The 15,973-nt window shown below is 48.3% G+C and overlaps 4 protein-coding genes across 4 annotated transcripts; 1 reads left to right on the top strand and 3 right to left on the bottom strand.

Moving 5' to 3' along the window:
* Window positions 1-163: 163 nt before the first annotated feature.
* AGO16206 (argonaute-like protein) lies at window positions 164-4,064 on the top strand (the record flags this gene model as incomplete). Its single annotated transcript, XM_001884786.1, has 24 exons — window positions 164-246; window positions 301-332; window positions 386-388; window positions 442-608; window positions 665-765; window positions 819-914; window positions 968-1,060; window positions 1,121-1,180; window positions 1,227-1,455; window positions 1,511-1,732; window positions 1,788-1,913; window positions 1,962-2,118; window positions 2,244-2,296; window positions 2,347-2,542; window positions 2,595-2,670; window positions 2,726-2,814; window positions 2,865-3,143; window positions 3,193-3,262; window positions 3,317-3,355; window positions 3,405-3,514; window positions 3,567-3,627; window positions 3,696-3,775; window positions 3,832-3,839; window positions 3,891-4,064. 24 exons carry the CDS (start codon window positions 164-166, stop codon window positions 4,062-4,064), a joined length of 2,604 nt encoding a protein of 867 aa, XP_001884821.1.
* A 148-nt stretch (window positions 4,065-4,212) lies between these two features.
* Window positions 4,213-4,923, bottom strand: LACBIDRAFT_174597 (uncharacterized protein). Its single transcript, XM_001884706.1, has 4 exons — window positions 4,868-4,923; window positions 4,730-4,812; window positions 4,577-4,668; window positions 4,213-4,524 (listed from the first exon to the last, which is right to left on the bottom strand). The coding sequence occupies exons 1-4, from the start codon at window positions 4,898-4,900 to the stop codon at window positions 4,448-4,450; spliced, it is 285 nt and encodes a 94-aa protein (XP_001884741.1). The 5' UTR covers window positions 4,901-4,923; the 3' UTR covers window positions 4,213-4,447.
* Window positions 4,924-5,279: 356 nt separating this feature from the next.
* On the bottom strand, window positions 5,280-7,218 carry LACBIDRAFT_304372 (uncharacterized protein; the record flags this gene model as incomplete). The annotated part of the gene is made up of 9 exons (XM_001884705.1): window positions 5,280-5,329; window positions 5,384-5,417; window positions 5,478-5,792; window positions 5,851-5,927; window positions 6,062-6,187; window positions 6,239-6,291; window positions 6,350-6,828; window positions 6,887-6,963; window positions 7,026-7,218. 9 exons carry the CDS (start codon window positions 7,216-7,218, stop codon window positions 5,280-5,282), a joined length of 1,404 nt encoding a protein of 467 aa, XP_001884740.1.
* Window positions 7,219-10,060: 2,842 nt separating this feature from the next.
* LACBIDRAFT_304371 (uncharacterized protein) lies at window positions 10,061-13,395 on the bottom strand (the record flags this gene model as incomplete). Its single annotated transcript, XM_001884704.1, has 4 exons — window positions 10,061-10,684; window positions 10,746-12,946; window positions 13,007-13,157; window positions 13,201-13,395. The coding sequence occupies 4 exons, from the start codon at window positions 13,393-13,395 to the stop codon at window positions 10,061-10,063; spliced, it is 3,171 nt and encodes a 1,056-aa protein (XP_001884739.1).
* Window positions 13,396-15,973: the final 2,578 nt, after the last annotated feature.

Below are 15,973 nucleotides of genomic sequence, written 5' to 3'. Positions count from 1 at the left end.
CCAACCTTCTTTCCGGAATTCCACGTCGAGAACATAAACAAGAGGTGCAGCGTGTGCAAATCGACTTTCCGGGGATCAACATCGCCTAAGAACATATAAATTCGTGAATCTCAGCAAACACTTTTCCCCAGGACCTTCTTGACCCAATCTTGACCTCCATATCATGTCGCACCGTTTCCCTCAATCCTCTCAGTCTCCCGGGATTCAAAATATCACTATCATCACGAACTTCTTTCAGATCCCAAGGTGCTGTCCTGGCGATTCCTTCATGCATTAGTGACTGGAGTTGATCTACAACAGGCTTCCCACAATCAACTACACGCAATACGACGGTAAGCCGTCTCTCTCTTTATTATTGCGCAATACTGACATCTTTGGTATCTAGTTTGTAGGTTTCTTTGACACTTCAAATCCTACCCACCCCGCTCATAAACAGCGTAGCATTCACACCACCGATACCTATTCCGAGAAAGCGACAAGAGTTCTTTCAACGTCTACAAACGACTGTAGCCCCCGGGACTTTCAACCCGAAGGTACTTTACGACGGCAGGTCTATCGCGTTCTCGCCCCGTCGGCTTGAATTTCCTGGAGGAGGAACCGGTTGCATGGTAAGATATCATGTGGACGTTGACCATAGCGCATTCACCTCATCTTACATTTATAGTGGAATGTTAGCTTATCGGGAGAACCACCCCGCGACACCCAAGGCAAGGGGGTAGTTCAAATTCGCCTCACCCAAACAGCTGGAGGATTAATTACCCCAACGTAAGGACTTGAGATACTTTTTATTGTTAATTTTTCATTTTCTTTCCCAATAGCGACGTCAACGACCTCATCCTCCACGGAAACTCAACACCTAAGACCGCTACCGCAGTTAATCTCCTGCAGCTCATAATCTCCCAGCATACGAATATGTAAGCACCCTGATTTGCACTTGAAGCTTGCTAACGTGTTCAATAATCATTAGCTTGCACACCCACACCTCCAGGGGATATTTTCCCGGAGACCGCTCTCAAGAGTTGAGGGAGCTTGGGATAAAACTGATTGCAGGGTTCTACCAGTGGGTCTCCCTTAGTTGATCTTGCCTGTTTCTGATATTTTTCCCCCTCTCGTAACCTAGTTCCGTTAGGCCTGCCCAAGGTCGAATGCTCCTACAAATCGACACATCTACAACGGCTGTGTGAGTGTTCCCTTTTTGCCTACTTTCTTACTCTCACGTGGCATAGCTATTTGTCCGGCAAGGTTCTTGACGTCTGCATGAATCTCATCCCACGTACGAAGAACCTTCGTGATTTGATGACCGACGCAAACAGGAAAACCTTGGAAAAGTTTTTGAAAGGCCGTCGAGTAAATACTGAGACGACGGGGAAAAAAACCAAGACTATCTACGGTCTTGTCCCGCGAGCGGGGGAGTACCAATTCGAAAAGGATGGTGTGGGCATGGTCACCATTGCGGTAGTATTCCACATTGTCTAATCTTTAGCATTGCTAATTTTTACTTTTGTCAAAGCGACACTTCGAGGTCACCCATAGAAAACTGCAACACCCCACCATGTGGGGCCTTCTTCTCACTCCGAAGTCCGCTCCGCGCCCGAATATCGTCCCGGCTGAACTCTGCTCGATCCTCGATGGACAAATCTTCAAGGGGAAACTACCGAACTCCGCAACAAGAGACATCGTCAAGTTCTCGACAGCCAAGCCGCACGAACGGCTCCAGCGAATCAATAAAAGCGTCTGTAGCTGCCTTACTCTTTTCCACTTACGCATTGATAATCTTCTTCTAATAGGTCGAGGCGTATCAAGCCTCGGAGTACGTTGCTGAGTCCGGGATGATGATCAATTATACCCCTATGAAGATCTCTGCCAAGCTCCTTCCCCCCCCTTCAGTGACATTTGGAGGGAACAAAACGACTGTGAGTGGTTTCTTTCATCCTCTATCTCCATCTCATTTTGCATCCAAGAGAGTCGCTGATGGAAAATGGAACGTCGTGGGCCAGACGTTACAAAGTCCGAAGCCGTTGGAATTCTGGGCCGCCGTTAACTTCTACCCCGAAAGGGTAGTATTCGAAACGGCCAGCCGCGCAATGCAATCGCTAGGACGCTGTACTCATACTTTAGGTCAGTTTCATTCAACAGCATTGTTGATGGACACATCGGTCTGACTAACTCTTTGACTCTGCGTAGGGATGAGTAAGGTTCTCTTCCAAGTGTGAATACTAGTGTCTGAACTCTGTCTCCCGCAGCGACCAGGCCTCCTCTCCACATGCGAAATGGAAACCCACAAGATGTAGAAAAGGTTTGTGACTTACGGCTCATAATAATCCAAAAAAACCAATCACCATCCAGTCACTCGGCGAGACCATGGACGAGTGTGCAAGGGTCGTGAACGAACTCCGCGAGACCATGAAAGAGTCTGAAAAGGCCTTGTACGACTTCGAAAAAAACATTGTCGGATTGGGAAGGTTCATTCTGGTAGTCATTCTTCCGGACGAAGCTGCTACGATCTTACATACCGTCAAGTTCTGGGGTGATGTTAAATATGGTAAGTTACTTGTTTTTGGTGCGAGATTCAACTGACGCTCTTTACCTGGCAGGCATCCTGACCCAATGTGTCCGTGCTGATAAACTATTGAAGGCGAACGATCAATATTGGAACAATGTGGCACTAAAGTCTGCAACCATTCACCACTTAAACATCTTTCGGGCCTAACTCGAATTTCATTAGGCTCAACGCACGCCTGGGAGGTTTAAACTATCATGCCAGCGGCTCCCGTACAATCAATGATCTCAAGAAGGAACCGTACATCATTATGGGTATGTCGTTACTCGATCGAAGTTATATTTCTTACATTTTTGCTTGACAGGTGCCGACGTTGGACACCCAGGGCCACGAGTTCGAAAACCATCCGTCACAAGTCTAGTTTTTTCCCTGGATATGCATGCCACGAAATATGCCTCGATGTGCCGCATCCAAAATCCTCGGCAGGAAGTCATCCAAGATCTCCGTGAAATGGTCGTTTCCGCACTCAAAGGTTTCATCGCAGAAAATAAGGCAGGACCTGGCAGAATCTTCTTCTTTAGGGATGGAGTTTCAGAAGGCGAATATGAAAAGATTCGCAATGAGGAAATTCGAGCTATTGACGGTAAGCATCTTCCCCGTAGATTCTTCGCGCGTTTGACACATTTATCTAGCGGCTGTTGGGGAGGTCTGGGGGGCGAGGACTCCGAAGCCAAAAGTCACTTTCGTAGTCGTCGGTAAACGGTTAGATAGCCTGGTGAATCCTCTTTTGTTGTAAAAGCTGATGTTTTTGTATAGTCATCATGCCGTCTTCTTCCCGGTTCCTCGTGATCAGGAGTATGTCATACACCACTCATCCTCTCCTATGTCTAACATGTCACTTCAGTGCCGGCGACAGAACGGGCAATGTCAAGGCAGGCTGTGTGGTAGATGAGGGTATCACCCGCCCAGGCTACCCTAACTTCTACCTCCAAAGTCACGCGGCGATTCAAGGCAGTAAGTCAATCCCTTTCGCGCAGTTTTCTGTTTACACTTTCGCTATGCCCAGCTTCTCGATCAAGCAACTACATCGTCTTGCAAGACCAAAACTTCAACAACCATCTCCCCACGTCAGTCTAGTTTTCACTGAGTTGGGATAACATCTTAACAAAGCTCACGACGCTATTTGTTCATCTAGGTTGCAGGACCTCGCCTTCGCGCTCACCCACGTCTACGCCAAAGCCACGCGTTCAGTGTCCATTCCCGCCCCCGTTTACTGTAAGTGTCCAGCCATGAGATATGTTGAAACAAGTCTTGATTTTACTTTCTCTTAGACGCCGATGTAAGATCCCTTTGCAAACAATGTTTTTCCGCTCACTCATTGTTGAATCAGCTGGTTTGCACCAAGGCCCTCCTCCACATGCACCCTGTTGGAGCCGCGCAGTTGCAGGCTTCGGATACATCGTCAGTATCAAGTGGTCAAGAGCCGCCACTGGATTTGGACGCGTGGAAAAGAGTTTTCGGGCGGGTCCACGATAACATGCGTCCAAAGATGTGGTTTCTGTGAAATCAGTCTCCTTCGCGCGCACGGACAAATCATTGCACCCTCATGCCACATCGAATTGTAACCTGTAGACTCTAGACGCAACATCTGTACTCATAGGCATATCTTGTAATTTTTGGACTGTACCGTGATTCTTTGACAATTCCTGATTTTAGTTTTAGTCGGTGTACGCATAGAAAGGTAACATGATTCGTTCGTACGGTGATCTACTCAATATTGTACAAATAACAGCGTGAATTGTCTGTTCCAGAGAAAGCGCATACAGTCGAGGCGATGATGGACAAGAAGAGCTACAGGAGAGCAGAACAATACACTTGAAAAAACGAGAGTCCATTCCTTTTTCCTGTCTGGTATATCCGGGTGGAGCAACAAAGACTTAGGAAGTGCTAAGCACTAGTTGCTCCATAATTTGGGGCACGGACGGCCCCTGAACCTAGGGGCTCGTACTGGCCATTGCCGACATCTAGGTATGGCCGTCAGTCCAGGTCCGAGAAGCGTCAATTTGAAGTACGTACACTGGTAGCCGCCACTTCCGTAGCGCTCTTCAGCCTTGTTCTTTTTGTAGATGAGCCAAAAGGCGTGAATGTGACCTGGTATATATCCCAAACTGCATCGGCGTCACGTCAAGGGTGGTTTCGATGAGGTACTACCAGGGTTGTAATACGCACATGGTTAGGGCAATGTTGATAAGGAGATCACAGCTGCACCCAGTAAGGAAGCCTACGGCGGCCGGCGGAAAGAGGATTGCGACCTGAGGGTTACAATATGATAATAGTTCATGCGGCGGGCATCGCCACGATACTCACAATAATGAGGACGACGTCTGCGGTTCTGACCATGGTATAGTGTTGGGAGCAAGAGTGGAGATTCGAGCTTCAACCTTATTTATGGCGTCACGTCATCGTGACACAACGCGGCTAATTTTTGGCCAATTTACTCCCTGAGTTCCGAATGGCGGATGAGAGGTCCCCATCCAGCCCTGGCCTCTTGAAATTTGAGGAATATTCCCTTGATGATGATGATATCATTGATATTTGAATACGAAATTACTAATTACAAAAGAATGTTTAGTATCAACTTTTCGCAAAGGGAGGGGAGCATGCAATGATACGAAACAAGGTGAAGGAATACAACAGTGCAGGAGTATGTCATTAAGGGGGTCGTCGCAATGGGAGGGAAATAAGTTACAGGGGATAGTCGTACAGGTCACCGGGAGTGTTACAATATATTCGTGGTGGCTAGCAGTTTCACGAGTATCATTTCTCGTACTGAAGCAAGACAAAATCAGCAAATGGTCAATGTAATCTAACAGCATCACATACTGCGGGTTATGACCGTCGACGTGGCGCGGGTGTCCTGTTTGGAGTTAAGATGGTTGTCAGCAAACAAGTAGTCGAGGAGATCCAAGGTACATACGACTGCACAGGTTAGATGAGGGTGGACCTTCCTCCGTTTTGGTGAATGTTGTTGATGGATCCCAACGAAAACATCAAGCAGATCTGGAATGATGATGAATGACACAGCACAAAACGGCCACTTTGGTGACCCACATCTTGCGACGGGTTTCGTCTCGTTTGGTTTGTCGACGTATGATGTGACGAATTGTGAAAATTGAACACCCGATTTGAGTTTTGACTCCAAAATGTCGAGCTTGTTGAGGAATATCACAAATTCGACTGAGGCTAGAATCTTGTTGCTACATATTTCTTGCCAGAGCCTCAAGGAGTCCGTCTATGTCCCAAGGAAAAGATCAGTGTTTAGAAAAGTAGCTCAAGGGAAAAGGACCTACCAGTCGATTGACGCTCTCATCTTCGGCGAGAACTTGATTGAACCCGGACATCGGGGCAAGAAAAATGACAATGTTGACTACATCTTTCCTTTAATTTAGGCCTTTCTGAATGGGAGATATGAATACCATCGTCAAAGAACTGAGCCCAAGCAGCTTCAAAGAAAGCGGGTGAGGACTCGATACCAAGACCTAGTTTTAGGACAATTCTCACCTCGCTGACTTCGATGTCCACCAATGTCGTAGATTGTCCATTCTCTTGCATTCTCGTTGGCTGCCTCGGCACGAATTACGTGTTCTTCTGGACCAGTGGTGATCACTCTGGCTTTCAAAACGTCCTCTAGGAACAACGTTAAATTGATTGTACACGTCTGAAAGGATATCTACAAACCTGGCTTTGGCTTGTATTCTTCCTCCGTGATTCGCTCAGCTTGATCCAGAAAGCTGATCAAGCCTGTCAAAAAGAGCCATCGTTCTCAAAGATAACGGATGGACGACTTACAACCCCGGTTGCTCTTCAAGAGCAATGTCCGCCGAACGCAACGACTGCTGAACCGTTGGATCGTTCCACAATCTTGCGATATCCTCGCCGCACGCAGCTAAAATCCGGCGGTTTCGGCCATCGTCCGACGCCCCCACTCGAGAAACATTCGACTCTTCTGATCGCCCACCAGCCAGTGTCTTCTTCCAACCGCTTCCTGAAGGAATAGAAACTTCAGGGGCCTTTGCTGGGTTGTATCCCTGCCTGTTGTCGGATGATCCAGAAAGCGTCTTGCATAGGCTTTCTTCGACCTGTCGGAGAGGAGCTAATCGAATGCAGAGTTTGCGAAGCTCGGCCGTCATTGTACCATAGGCATGCTGATGCTCTTGTGTCACAAGAGCGGAATCGCGAAGTCCGGAGAACCTGCCCGCTAAGAAGTTGAGGATAAAATTGACGGATCGGACGAGGTTCAGGTGTATAACGGGGCGCCACACCTCGGCCTTGGTGCGAGCGTTAGATATGAAATCGTTGGAAGTTGAGGTGTAAGTGTCAACGAACCTCTGCTTCGAATGCCTTTGGCGCGAAATGTAGCTCGAAATTTTTGAGGACCGTGGATTTTCCTGACTCCGCTTGACCTAGAGGCGTTTTCAAGTCAGGAGTTAGGACGGTCGATTTGAGGTGAGCGCGCAGCGCGCACCTAGTAATAATATCTTTGCTTTCGCCACCTTTTTCTGTCGTTCACGCTCCGCCCCTAAAACTCGATCAATTTGATCACTCTTGCGTTTTGCCTCCGCCTCTTTTTTTAATCGCTCCTTCCGCTGGTCGTCGGTTTCGTCATGGGGCGGAGCTGGGGGCCATTGAGGGACAGAGCTCTTTCTTGGCACGAGCATGTCAGTGCGGTGAAGGATGGGTGTTCTAGGGTGGGCCAAAGGGGAGACAGAGGAAAGGGGATTTGACCTCAAGCCGGACACCAGTGGTCTATAGATATAGATTTCCGCATCGACCAGAAATTCTCATGGGTAGCGCCGTCCCTGCTTCGTTGGGAGTTTCGTGTAAATTAGTTTTTGGACCGTGTTTTTTTTATCCTTCGCAACCTCTTCCTGGGGTTCGATCAAGTTTGACGGTGGCTTTATGGGGCATAGCAACCCTGGCAAGCCAGATAAAAAACGAAACGATTCGCTAGCATTCGTCATAATCGTGATCATGAGGGGCAGGACCACATATCTTCCTTGATGAAAGGTACGCGCATTCCTCCCGGGCCTTGCCTGGGCCTGGCAAGACGCAGCGCGGCAGCCCACCTTTCGCGAAAACGACTGCTCTGTCAAAGATTTTCGGTGATCTGGTATTGGCAACTGATAACCAATATTATGGCTGGGGTCAAGTGATGGAGAGTTTGAGATTGATGATCAAACGACAAAGGCGCTCGGCATCTCTGGATGAGCGTAGATGAGCGTAGCGCTTGGTAATGCCAGGCGGAGACCAGCGAACGATATGAAAAAAGCATGACAGAAAACGTGGAGAGGACGTCGACGTCGATCACGCACGCGACTTCTCAAAACGTTTTCGGATCCAAATCCCTTTTTTGAGTGAACTTGAAAACACAGAAAGAGGTACATAAGTATCGATCCCCTCGCAGCAGTGTTCACGGCGGCTAACAACCTATCAATCACATAGCTGGCGACACAGACGAAAGCACCTGCAGGCGAGGAACATACTTAGTCCGTGCCAAGCTAGTCATGGAAAGCAAGGTATTCTTGCTTTCTTGAAAGACTTTATTAGACTGATCATTCCTCTTGGCTCCTAGAAACCTCTTGGGCACGCTGTTGTTTATAAATGCTTCTCCTCAGCTTTGTGACGCGATTTCCGATTGTCTCGTACCATCAGGTCTACCTTCATCGCCTCGGGGTCTTGATCGAAAAACTTCGTATCAGCGCAGTGTACTCTGGGCCAGCTCTGGGTTCTCTGCACTGGCAGCCGTGTCATCCCTAATTAATGGGATGCTCTTTCTTCCGAAGCTTCTCCCAGGACGTCTACTACCTGGTTCGACTCAGAGGCGTCACTTTGATTCACTGGTATCCCCGTCTGGAAGGTACCCTCTGAGGTCCAAGGTCTTATGACCGATCCCCCTCGAGCAGTATCCGCTTCAAGTCCCAATTGATTTGAAGCCACGCCCAGAGCAGCGTAAAAGCGTCGAACTACACCCACTCCTTCCAGTCCGCGCTCTCAAGATGTAAATTTGCCTCCGATATAATATCGGTGGCCCCTCTCGTCGGTTCCGATTTTTTGTACTCAAAAGCCGCCAAGTCCGTCATCAAGATTGAAGAGCTATTCTTACACACGTTTGGGCGTTGGTGATATCGTCAACTGGATGCGAAATGCGCCTTATCATCTGTCATGTTGCAAGGATACGGTCCGATTGTTTGACTCTTTCGTGGTTAACAAAGTACAAATTTGCGCCAGATTCAAGGAGACCACATTCTCACATGTACGGCGGTACATCAGACCATCAGCGGTCAAACGCAGTTCAGGTAAGCGCTACATAGCATTGTGGAGCCCGGAAATAAACAATTTGAAGTCCTATCAAGCTCGGACAAGAAAGCAACCGACGAATATTACGGCCCGATGTCGGGATATCTCACAGTCAAGATCAAGTCAAGATCAAGGACGACGTTGGGATGACGCAACAGCTTTGTCTAAACGCTTTTCAAATTACTCTTTGAAACACGTTCGCCGTTCAGAGTCCAGTTGTTTGACTTTTTTTCTTCTTGTCTCCATGGTTGGTTGTTGAAGCAACAACTTGGCGTTCGACACCAATTCCAAAGAACCAACTTTTACACCGATACCACTGATCACACAGACTCGGAGCACGTTTAGCACCGTGAAGCGTGGAGCACAATTTCAAAGCGCCAACTTCTACACCGATACCATTGGTCACACAGAACACGTTTAGCACCGTGAAGCGTGGATCACACACAAGTAAGCAACAGAGAAGAGTTCCATCAAGCAACAAGAAAAAGCTGTACGTGGTATGTTGAAAGGGGATGATGGATGGGTGGAGCAGGAGACAAAAAATGCAATGAACAATGAACACAAAATGTGAGAGTGACTTTATACTACAACGCAGCCAACATGTATAGGGATAATAAAACGACAGTGTAAATGGAAATACGATGAGGGGGAGGATGCACAGAGATGTACGCGTTAAAGAACAACAACAACAACAAAGTGAATGGGATGGGACGGGATGGAAAGAGGAGGAAGAGATGAGCCGAAGCATCATTCATTCATTAGTCGGGATATAAGTTGCAGAGTGAGTGGGTTATCCTGGTTGAGGACAAGACAAGTTGCGACCGTCCTGGGGACCAGGCAAGAGTGTCCATGAGGGCGAGCGCCAGACAGGTTGTGCTGTCAGCTAGGTTTATGAACGTGTATGATACAAAGGTCGAGCGAGGTCATGAACCGCGATAGGCCCAAGATAAAAAAGAGAAGAGCAGACAAACGCCAGCGTGGGCGAGGGATATATGTAGAGCAGCAACTTGCAACGGTTGAGTTGTTCTTGAATATATAAAAATATATCTTGCACGCATGTGTGCGGCAGCGCGTCCAAGAAGAGAGTTGAGTTGGGTTGGTTCTAGTTGAGGAATGGGAGCCAGTCGTCCAAGAAGTTGGGTTTCTAGCGGGAGGCGTCAGTCAAGATAACTTTTCTCCGGAAGGGAGAATAGAATCGCTTCTTCATGAAGCAATCCGTTCAGGGGACCACGTCCCAGCTACAGCTACAGCTTCCTCCCCCATCACGAAGACGACGTCTTCTTCTTCTTCTTCTTCCTCTTCCTCCTCCTCAAGTTCCTCTTCTACTTCTTCGTAGCCAGGCTGCGGAGAACCCCCGTTTACATTTCTTGGTCCTTTCCCGGTTCCCTCGGTCACCTCCAAAGCTTCTTCCCCACAAACGTCAGGAGGAGTATCCCGAACGCCACCCCCTTCCCCCGCACTTTGCCGACTCGACCCTTCCTCCACCTGTCGTCCAGGTTCGCCCTTTACAAGCGCGTCCGCCCCTGAAAGCGTCGTCACCGCGGGCTCACCCACCACAAACTCCTCCGTAAATCCGCCCTCCTGGACCACCACCTGATTCCTAACCGCAACCGCCTCTGAGTCATTTGAATCCACATCGCTCCTCTTCGCATCCGGCAACACAAAACTCTCCCATCCCCCCATACGTACCCAATCCCCGCTTTGATGCACCTGTGCAACGCTAGAAAGAAGGAGAACGTCTCGGACAAGTGTAATGTCCAGCGTCAACTGCCTGACACGGTTGAATGAGGCGAGAAGTTGGATTGGTATCCATCCTTTCGAGTCCATCTGTGTGCAATGTTTTTGTTAGTTGTGTGATTATAGAGTAGAGAAAAAGAAGAAGGAACGCAGGGCGAAGAGACGAACAGAGAAACGAGGAGAAAGAGAAAAGGCAGAGGAAAAGAAATGGAAGTGAGAAAATGAATAAAACGGGAACGTAACAACAATCGAAAAAAAAAAAAAAGTTCTTCAAAAAAGCGTAAATTTCACCCGTTGTCGCGAACAGAGAAAGAAAGAAAAAAAAACAGAAGGAAGTGAACAAAAACCACACAAATATAAAAAAGCAAAACTCAACACCCACCCGTTGTCTCAAAAAGAAATCCTGCGCCATATTCTGGGGACTCAAATAATACTCCAGCTGTCCAAGGAGGTAATACCTCGTCGGATCAAGCGGGAACGACAAGATCGACAACGGCACCGGCATCGGCGGGGGCACCATTCCCTGTACCTGTTGTACTTGAGCATGAACACCATGAGCAGAATGGGGAGGAGTTGGAAACAACCCCTGATACGCCGCCGCTGCAGCTTCAAACCCATACCTCTGATGAGGATGAGGCGGAGGCGGCGGGAAATACGTCGTTCCAGACGTAGCAGGCGCAAGCACCGAAACTTGCAGAGGCTCGATGGGCTGGAAATGCGGTGGTGGGGAAAGGTTGAATGGGGCTTGTTGTGGATATTGTTGGTGGTGGTGTTGGTGGTGGTGATGATGTGAATACCGACCACCACGAGAAGTAGAGGAAGAGTTGTACGCTCCTCCTCGTGGGTACACTCCCGCTTGTCCTCCTCGATATGCCCCACGTCCACCTCCTCCTCTCCGCGCACCACGATCTGAGTGGGTATACCCTCCACCAGCATAAGACCCTCGTCTCGGTCGTCCACCCACAGAGTGGACAACAGCAACATTATCATCCTGAGGAACAACCAACGGTTCCTCACCCTCCGTCCTCTGCATCCCACTCCCCAATTCCAATTCAGCCATCTTGGCTTTGGCAGCTCTAACCAACCTCTCCTGCTCCTTAACCAACCTCTCCCGTTCCCCTTCTTCTCCTTCCCCTTCTTGCCCTTCCTCTTGCCCGCCTTCATCCTCGTTCGCCCCACTAACATTCGCCCTCCTAGACCCAAACCCAAACCCAAAATCTTTAACCGAAAACGCGTCCAACCCTCCTCCAAGTCCAACGAGGGGTGATACAGACCCCGAGGAGGGTTTACTCTCCACCAACCCGTTCGTGTTCGTGTTCGTGTTTGTTTTGAGTGGCTTGGTGTCCTCGAGCTGATGATCATCCAACCCCGTTGCCGTCAACCCCGTAGTCCCAAACTCCCACTTGCCCACGCCATTCAATACACCCCTTTGCTCAACACCACCATGCCTCGTCGTTATCCTCCTAACACCCAACTCATCAATCGCCAACCCCCCATTCACAGGTACAGGCACATTCACAGGCACAGGCATAGAAGGTCCAGGACTCGGACTGGGCGTAACCTCTTGCGCACTCGCAATCGAACCAAACACCACCGGACCCGCCCCTCTCATCGCCTTCTTCCCATTCCCAGGTGTTGAAACATCGTACCCGTACACAACGACAGGCGCTGCTTGTTCAGGTGGTTTCCTCCCGCTTGCATGGTGATGTACAACAGGCTGAGGCATAGAATACATCCCTTGTGCTTGCTTATGTGGTGGGTAATTCGGACTATGTTGCCCCGAAGATGGATTGGGATGGAACCAATAAGGTTGCGGGACCGGCATCGTCTGTGGCGCAGGCATCGCTGATAGCGGGTGATGCGAAGAGCCAGCTGAAGGATACTCAAACGCAGGGTAATTCGGGTGCGGGTACGGGTACGTCGGTGAGTCCGTTGATGTGTTCCTCGTGATAGTGATAGGGGAGGGTAGGTAAGGCTGTGGTTGATACGGTCTATACGCGTCATCTTTCGTTGTTGTTATCGCTTTCATACCACCACCGTTTGCATTAGTTCCATTGAGAGTCGGTACGGGAGGGACGGAGTGATCCTGATCATCAGGCAATCGCCGACCACGAGCAAACAAGTGAGGACTGGAATGGACGCTCGCAGAGCGGCTGTTCACGCGTGAGTGAGATGTGCTTGCTGGCGTCGATTGGCGCCCTGATTGGTTCTGGGTTGATCCATTCGCATTGGCGTTGGTGGTGTTTCGTTTATTGTTACTCCGTGAATTGGAGCGAGAAGATTTTGCTGATTTTACTCGGAGTGCGTCTGCAGTTGCTTGGAGCTCTTCTGGGGGTATAGGAACCCATTTCGCTGTTGTGGATTTTCAAGTTATTACGAGAGAACGATCGATAGGAAAGCAAAATGAAGTACTTTTCCTTGGGGTATGTGACACGTTTTCCTTCTCCCTTTCCTGTTGTTCATCCGTCGTCGTGCCACTCGCAGATTCGAGAACCTTGCCGACCTCTGGCCAGCTATTCGTATCGACGCCGTTGGTGGTGGTGTTGTCGCGTGATGGAACGGTCTTTTGTTGTTGTTCGCTGAGGATGAGGATGGGTTGCAGCAGCTGCAGCCGCCGCCGCCATCTTCTCTTTCCTTTGACTCCAAAAGTTCACGATGGTCGTGTCCTTCTGAGCGGCGACGATGGAGAGAGCTTTGACAGCCAAAGTGGGTGAAGTGGGTGGACTGTCGTCGCCATGATTTGACTTGTTCTGAGCGTTCTTTGCGCGCTGAGCGTATGAGAGTGGCTGCGTGTGCAGCATTTGTTGAGATGATGATGATGATTTCTGTTTCTATTTTACATTTTACGCTTCATGCCCCTCCTTTCCCACGCTTTCCTTATTTAATTTCCTCCTCGTCTCCTCCAATGCAATTCCCAATAAATTAAATCCCCACCGTTCCCGTTGATTCAACGCGTTCTTCTCGCCAAAGCCAATACCCCATATCCGATCTCTAGGACTCGCTTCTACAATCTTCTTATCCCCCGTATCCATCAATTTCTCAAGCAACTCGCCGTTTTGCTCGAATTTGTGCATGTTCCCTTGAAGCACAATGTCCTGCCGCGCATCTACCCACTTTTCTCGTCGAACCCGCTCACTTGCCGACCTAGCGCTTTGACGTGCGCCATGTCGCTCGACGATACCCCCTCTACACCCAAGATCTCACGCGCCTTGCCATAGTCGCCAAACAGCAACGCTTTTTGAACCATCATCCAGTGCTCGGCAGAGGCAAACGTCACCTCCTCCTCGCCTTCCTCTTCAAGCTTCACTTTTACGGTGAAAGGTGATGGGTACCATTGCGATGCCCAACCACTATCATTCCCATCAACATCCCTTCCCATACAAACGGAAAATATCGCACTCACTGCTTTTCGTTGGTCTTCCAGAAAAACACGTAGTCGACGGTCGGATTACAAGTCACCGTATCCAAGCTACAGGTTAGTTATTTGCTCGATAAAATCCGACAGACAACTACCCTTCCTTGAGTAGGCTGTGACCGAGAAGACTCAGCGCGCGTATCATAGCCCGTTTTCCGTTTCCTTTACGGTCGAGTCAATCCACCAACCTCACTATCAGAGTACCATGAAAACTCCTCATCCCGACTCAACTTGGGGCCTCGAGGTGTTGGCCCGACTCGGACATTACATCGGATATGTAGTACTCCAGTTGACAATGACGCTTTTCCATTTCAGTTCGCGCCTTGAGTATCAGAGCCACTTTCAACCTTCTAGGTTTTCAGCTACCGTAATTCGAGTCTCAATGAAGGAAAATGGTGTCGTGGAAAGAAGCCCGCTGCCGTAGAGATTAGTCTGTGGCGAACTCACGCCATTGCTGGAGCTTGAATGGCGACTCGAAGGAGCATTCACCTGGACTGTGGAAAAGTTAACCTGGAGTTTAAATTTGTACTTCCCTCTCCCTCGCCGTTGGGTCAAAGCATGCTTTCACGATCGTCGTGGTCAGATTGAGGCTTGAAAAGCTCAGTTGAGCAGTCAACGATGTGTGTACATATTGGAAATCCCTATGAGAATAAAGCTGTATCAACGGCGAGGCCAGAAGTGAACGATGGTTACGCTCAAGTGACGTCACACCTGTGGCTGACCCAGCATAAGCAAACAATACACTGCCCACCGCTGCGCTTATCTTGATTCTTCACCACTTCCACCATCTCAGGCATCCGGGCGACAAATGTCTCTTTCCAATACCGATTTCCAAGAAGTAGAAAGACAACGAAGACGAGCGCGAAATGTTCGAGCGCTCATCAAGCATTATCGTGTCCTTATCATTGGCCGCGCCAATGCGGGAAAGACAACCATCCTCCAGCGAGTTTGCAATGCAACAGAACAGCCGAAAATTTTCAATCGGGAGGGTCATGAGGTATTCCATGTTCTAGAGTCCTAGACATCATCATCTATCATTATTGATGTGGATAGATTGACTTGTCCGAGCTCAATGCAACTGCATGGGTATGTGGATTTACAGTCCTATTATTTTTACTGAAGGTGTGGCAGAGAGGGGAGCATGACATTGAGAATGAAATGATATTCGAGAGTAATAGGGAATTTGTCTTTCATGACTCACATGGCTTCGAAGCAGGCAGAACATCTGAGCTGGATAAAGTTAAGAACTTTATACAAAAATGTTCAACCAAAAAAAACATCAGGGATCATCTGCATGTAATTTGGTAAGTGACTGAGCATTAACATTAAAGTGCATCTGAATACATCCTGTATAGGTACTGCATCCCAATCAATGATGAAGCCAGACCAATTACAAGAGCAGAGTTAAATTTCTTTGATCAGTCAGGGACTGGTAGAGGTGTGTAAACTATTGATAATCTCTTGAATGTAACATTTTCATTTTGTGTGCAGTTCCTGTTATTGTCTTGTTTACAAAAGCAGACATGCTTGATGACCAAACAATAAAACAATTGGTTAATGGTGGAATGAGTATTGAAGATGCTGTAATAAAAGCTCCAGAGGAATCAATTGCCAGGTTTCAAAACAGTTTTGGTCAGCAACTCTATATGCAACAGTACCCCCCCAGGGAACATGTGTATTTTCGAGGTGTGGCAAATTCATTTATTTATAGTCTACAAATTAATTGCATTTAACAGACATGCAACATTCCACAAGTGACTGCAGTGAACTGCTGAGGAAGACAGCAGCTACTCTCTCAGATGATACAATTTTACAGCTGTTTCTTACAGTGCAGAAAAATAATATATCTCTGTCAATTGAATATGCAATTATGAGGTATTTGTTTCATGTCTAATTATATAAAGCTAAATTGTTTCTTACCCAGAATAATAGATTTATATTTCCAGCTTGGACATTGTTCAAAA

The sequence above is a fragment of the Laccaria bicolor genome, genomic scaffold (genome assembly GCF_000143565.1).
Source record: "Laccaria bicolor S238N-H82 LACBIscaffold_27 genomic scaffold, whole genome shotgun sequence".
NCBI classification, from domain to species: domain Eukaryota; kingdom Fungi; phylum Basidiomycota; class Agaricomycetes; order Agaricales; family Hydnangiaceae; genus Laccaria; species Laccaria bicolor.
This window is presented reverse-complemented; position numbering and strand designations above follow the sequence as displayed.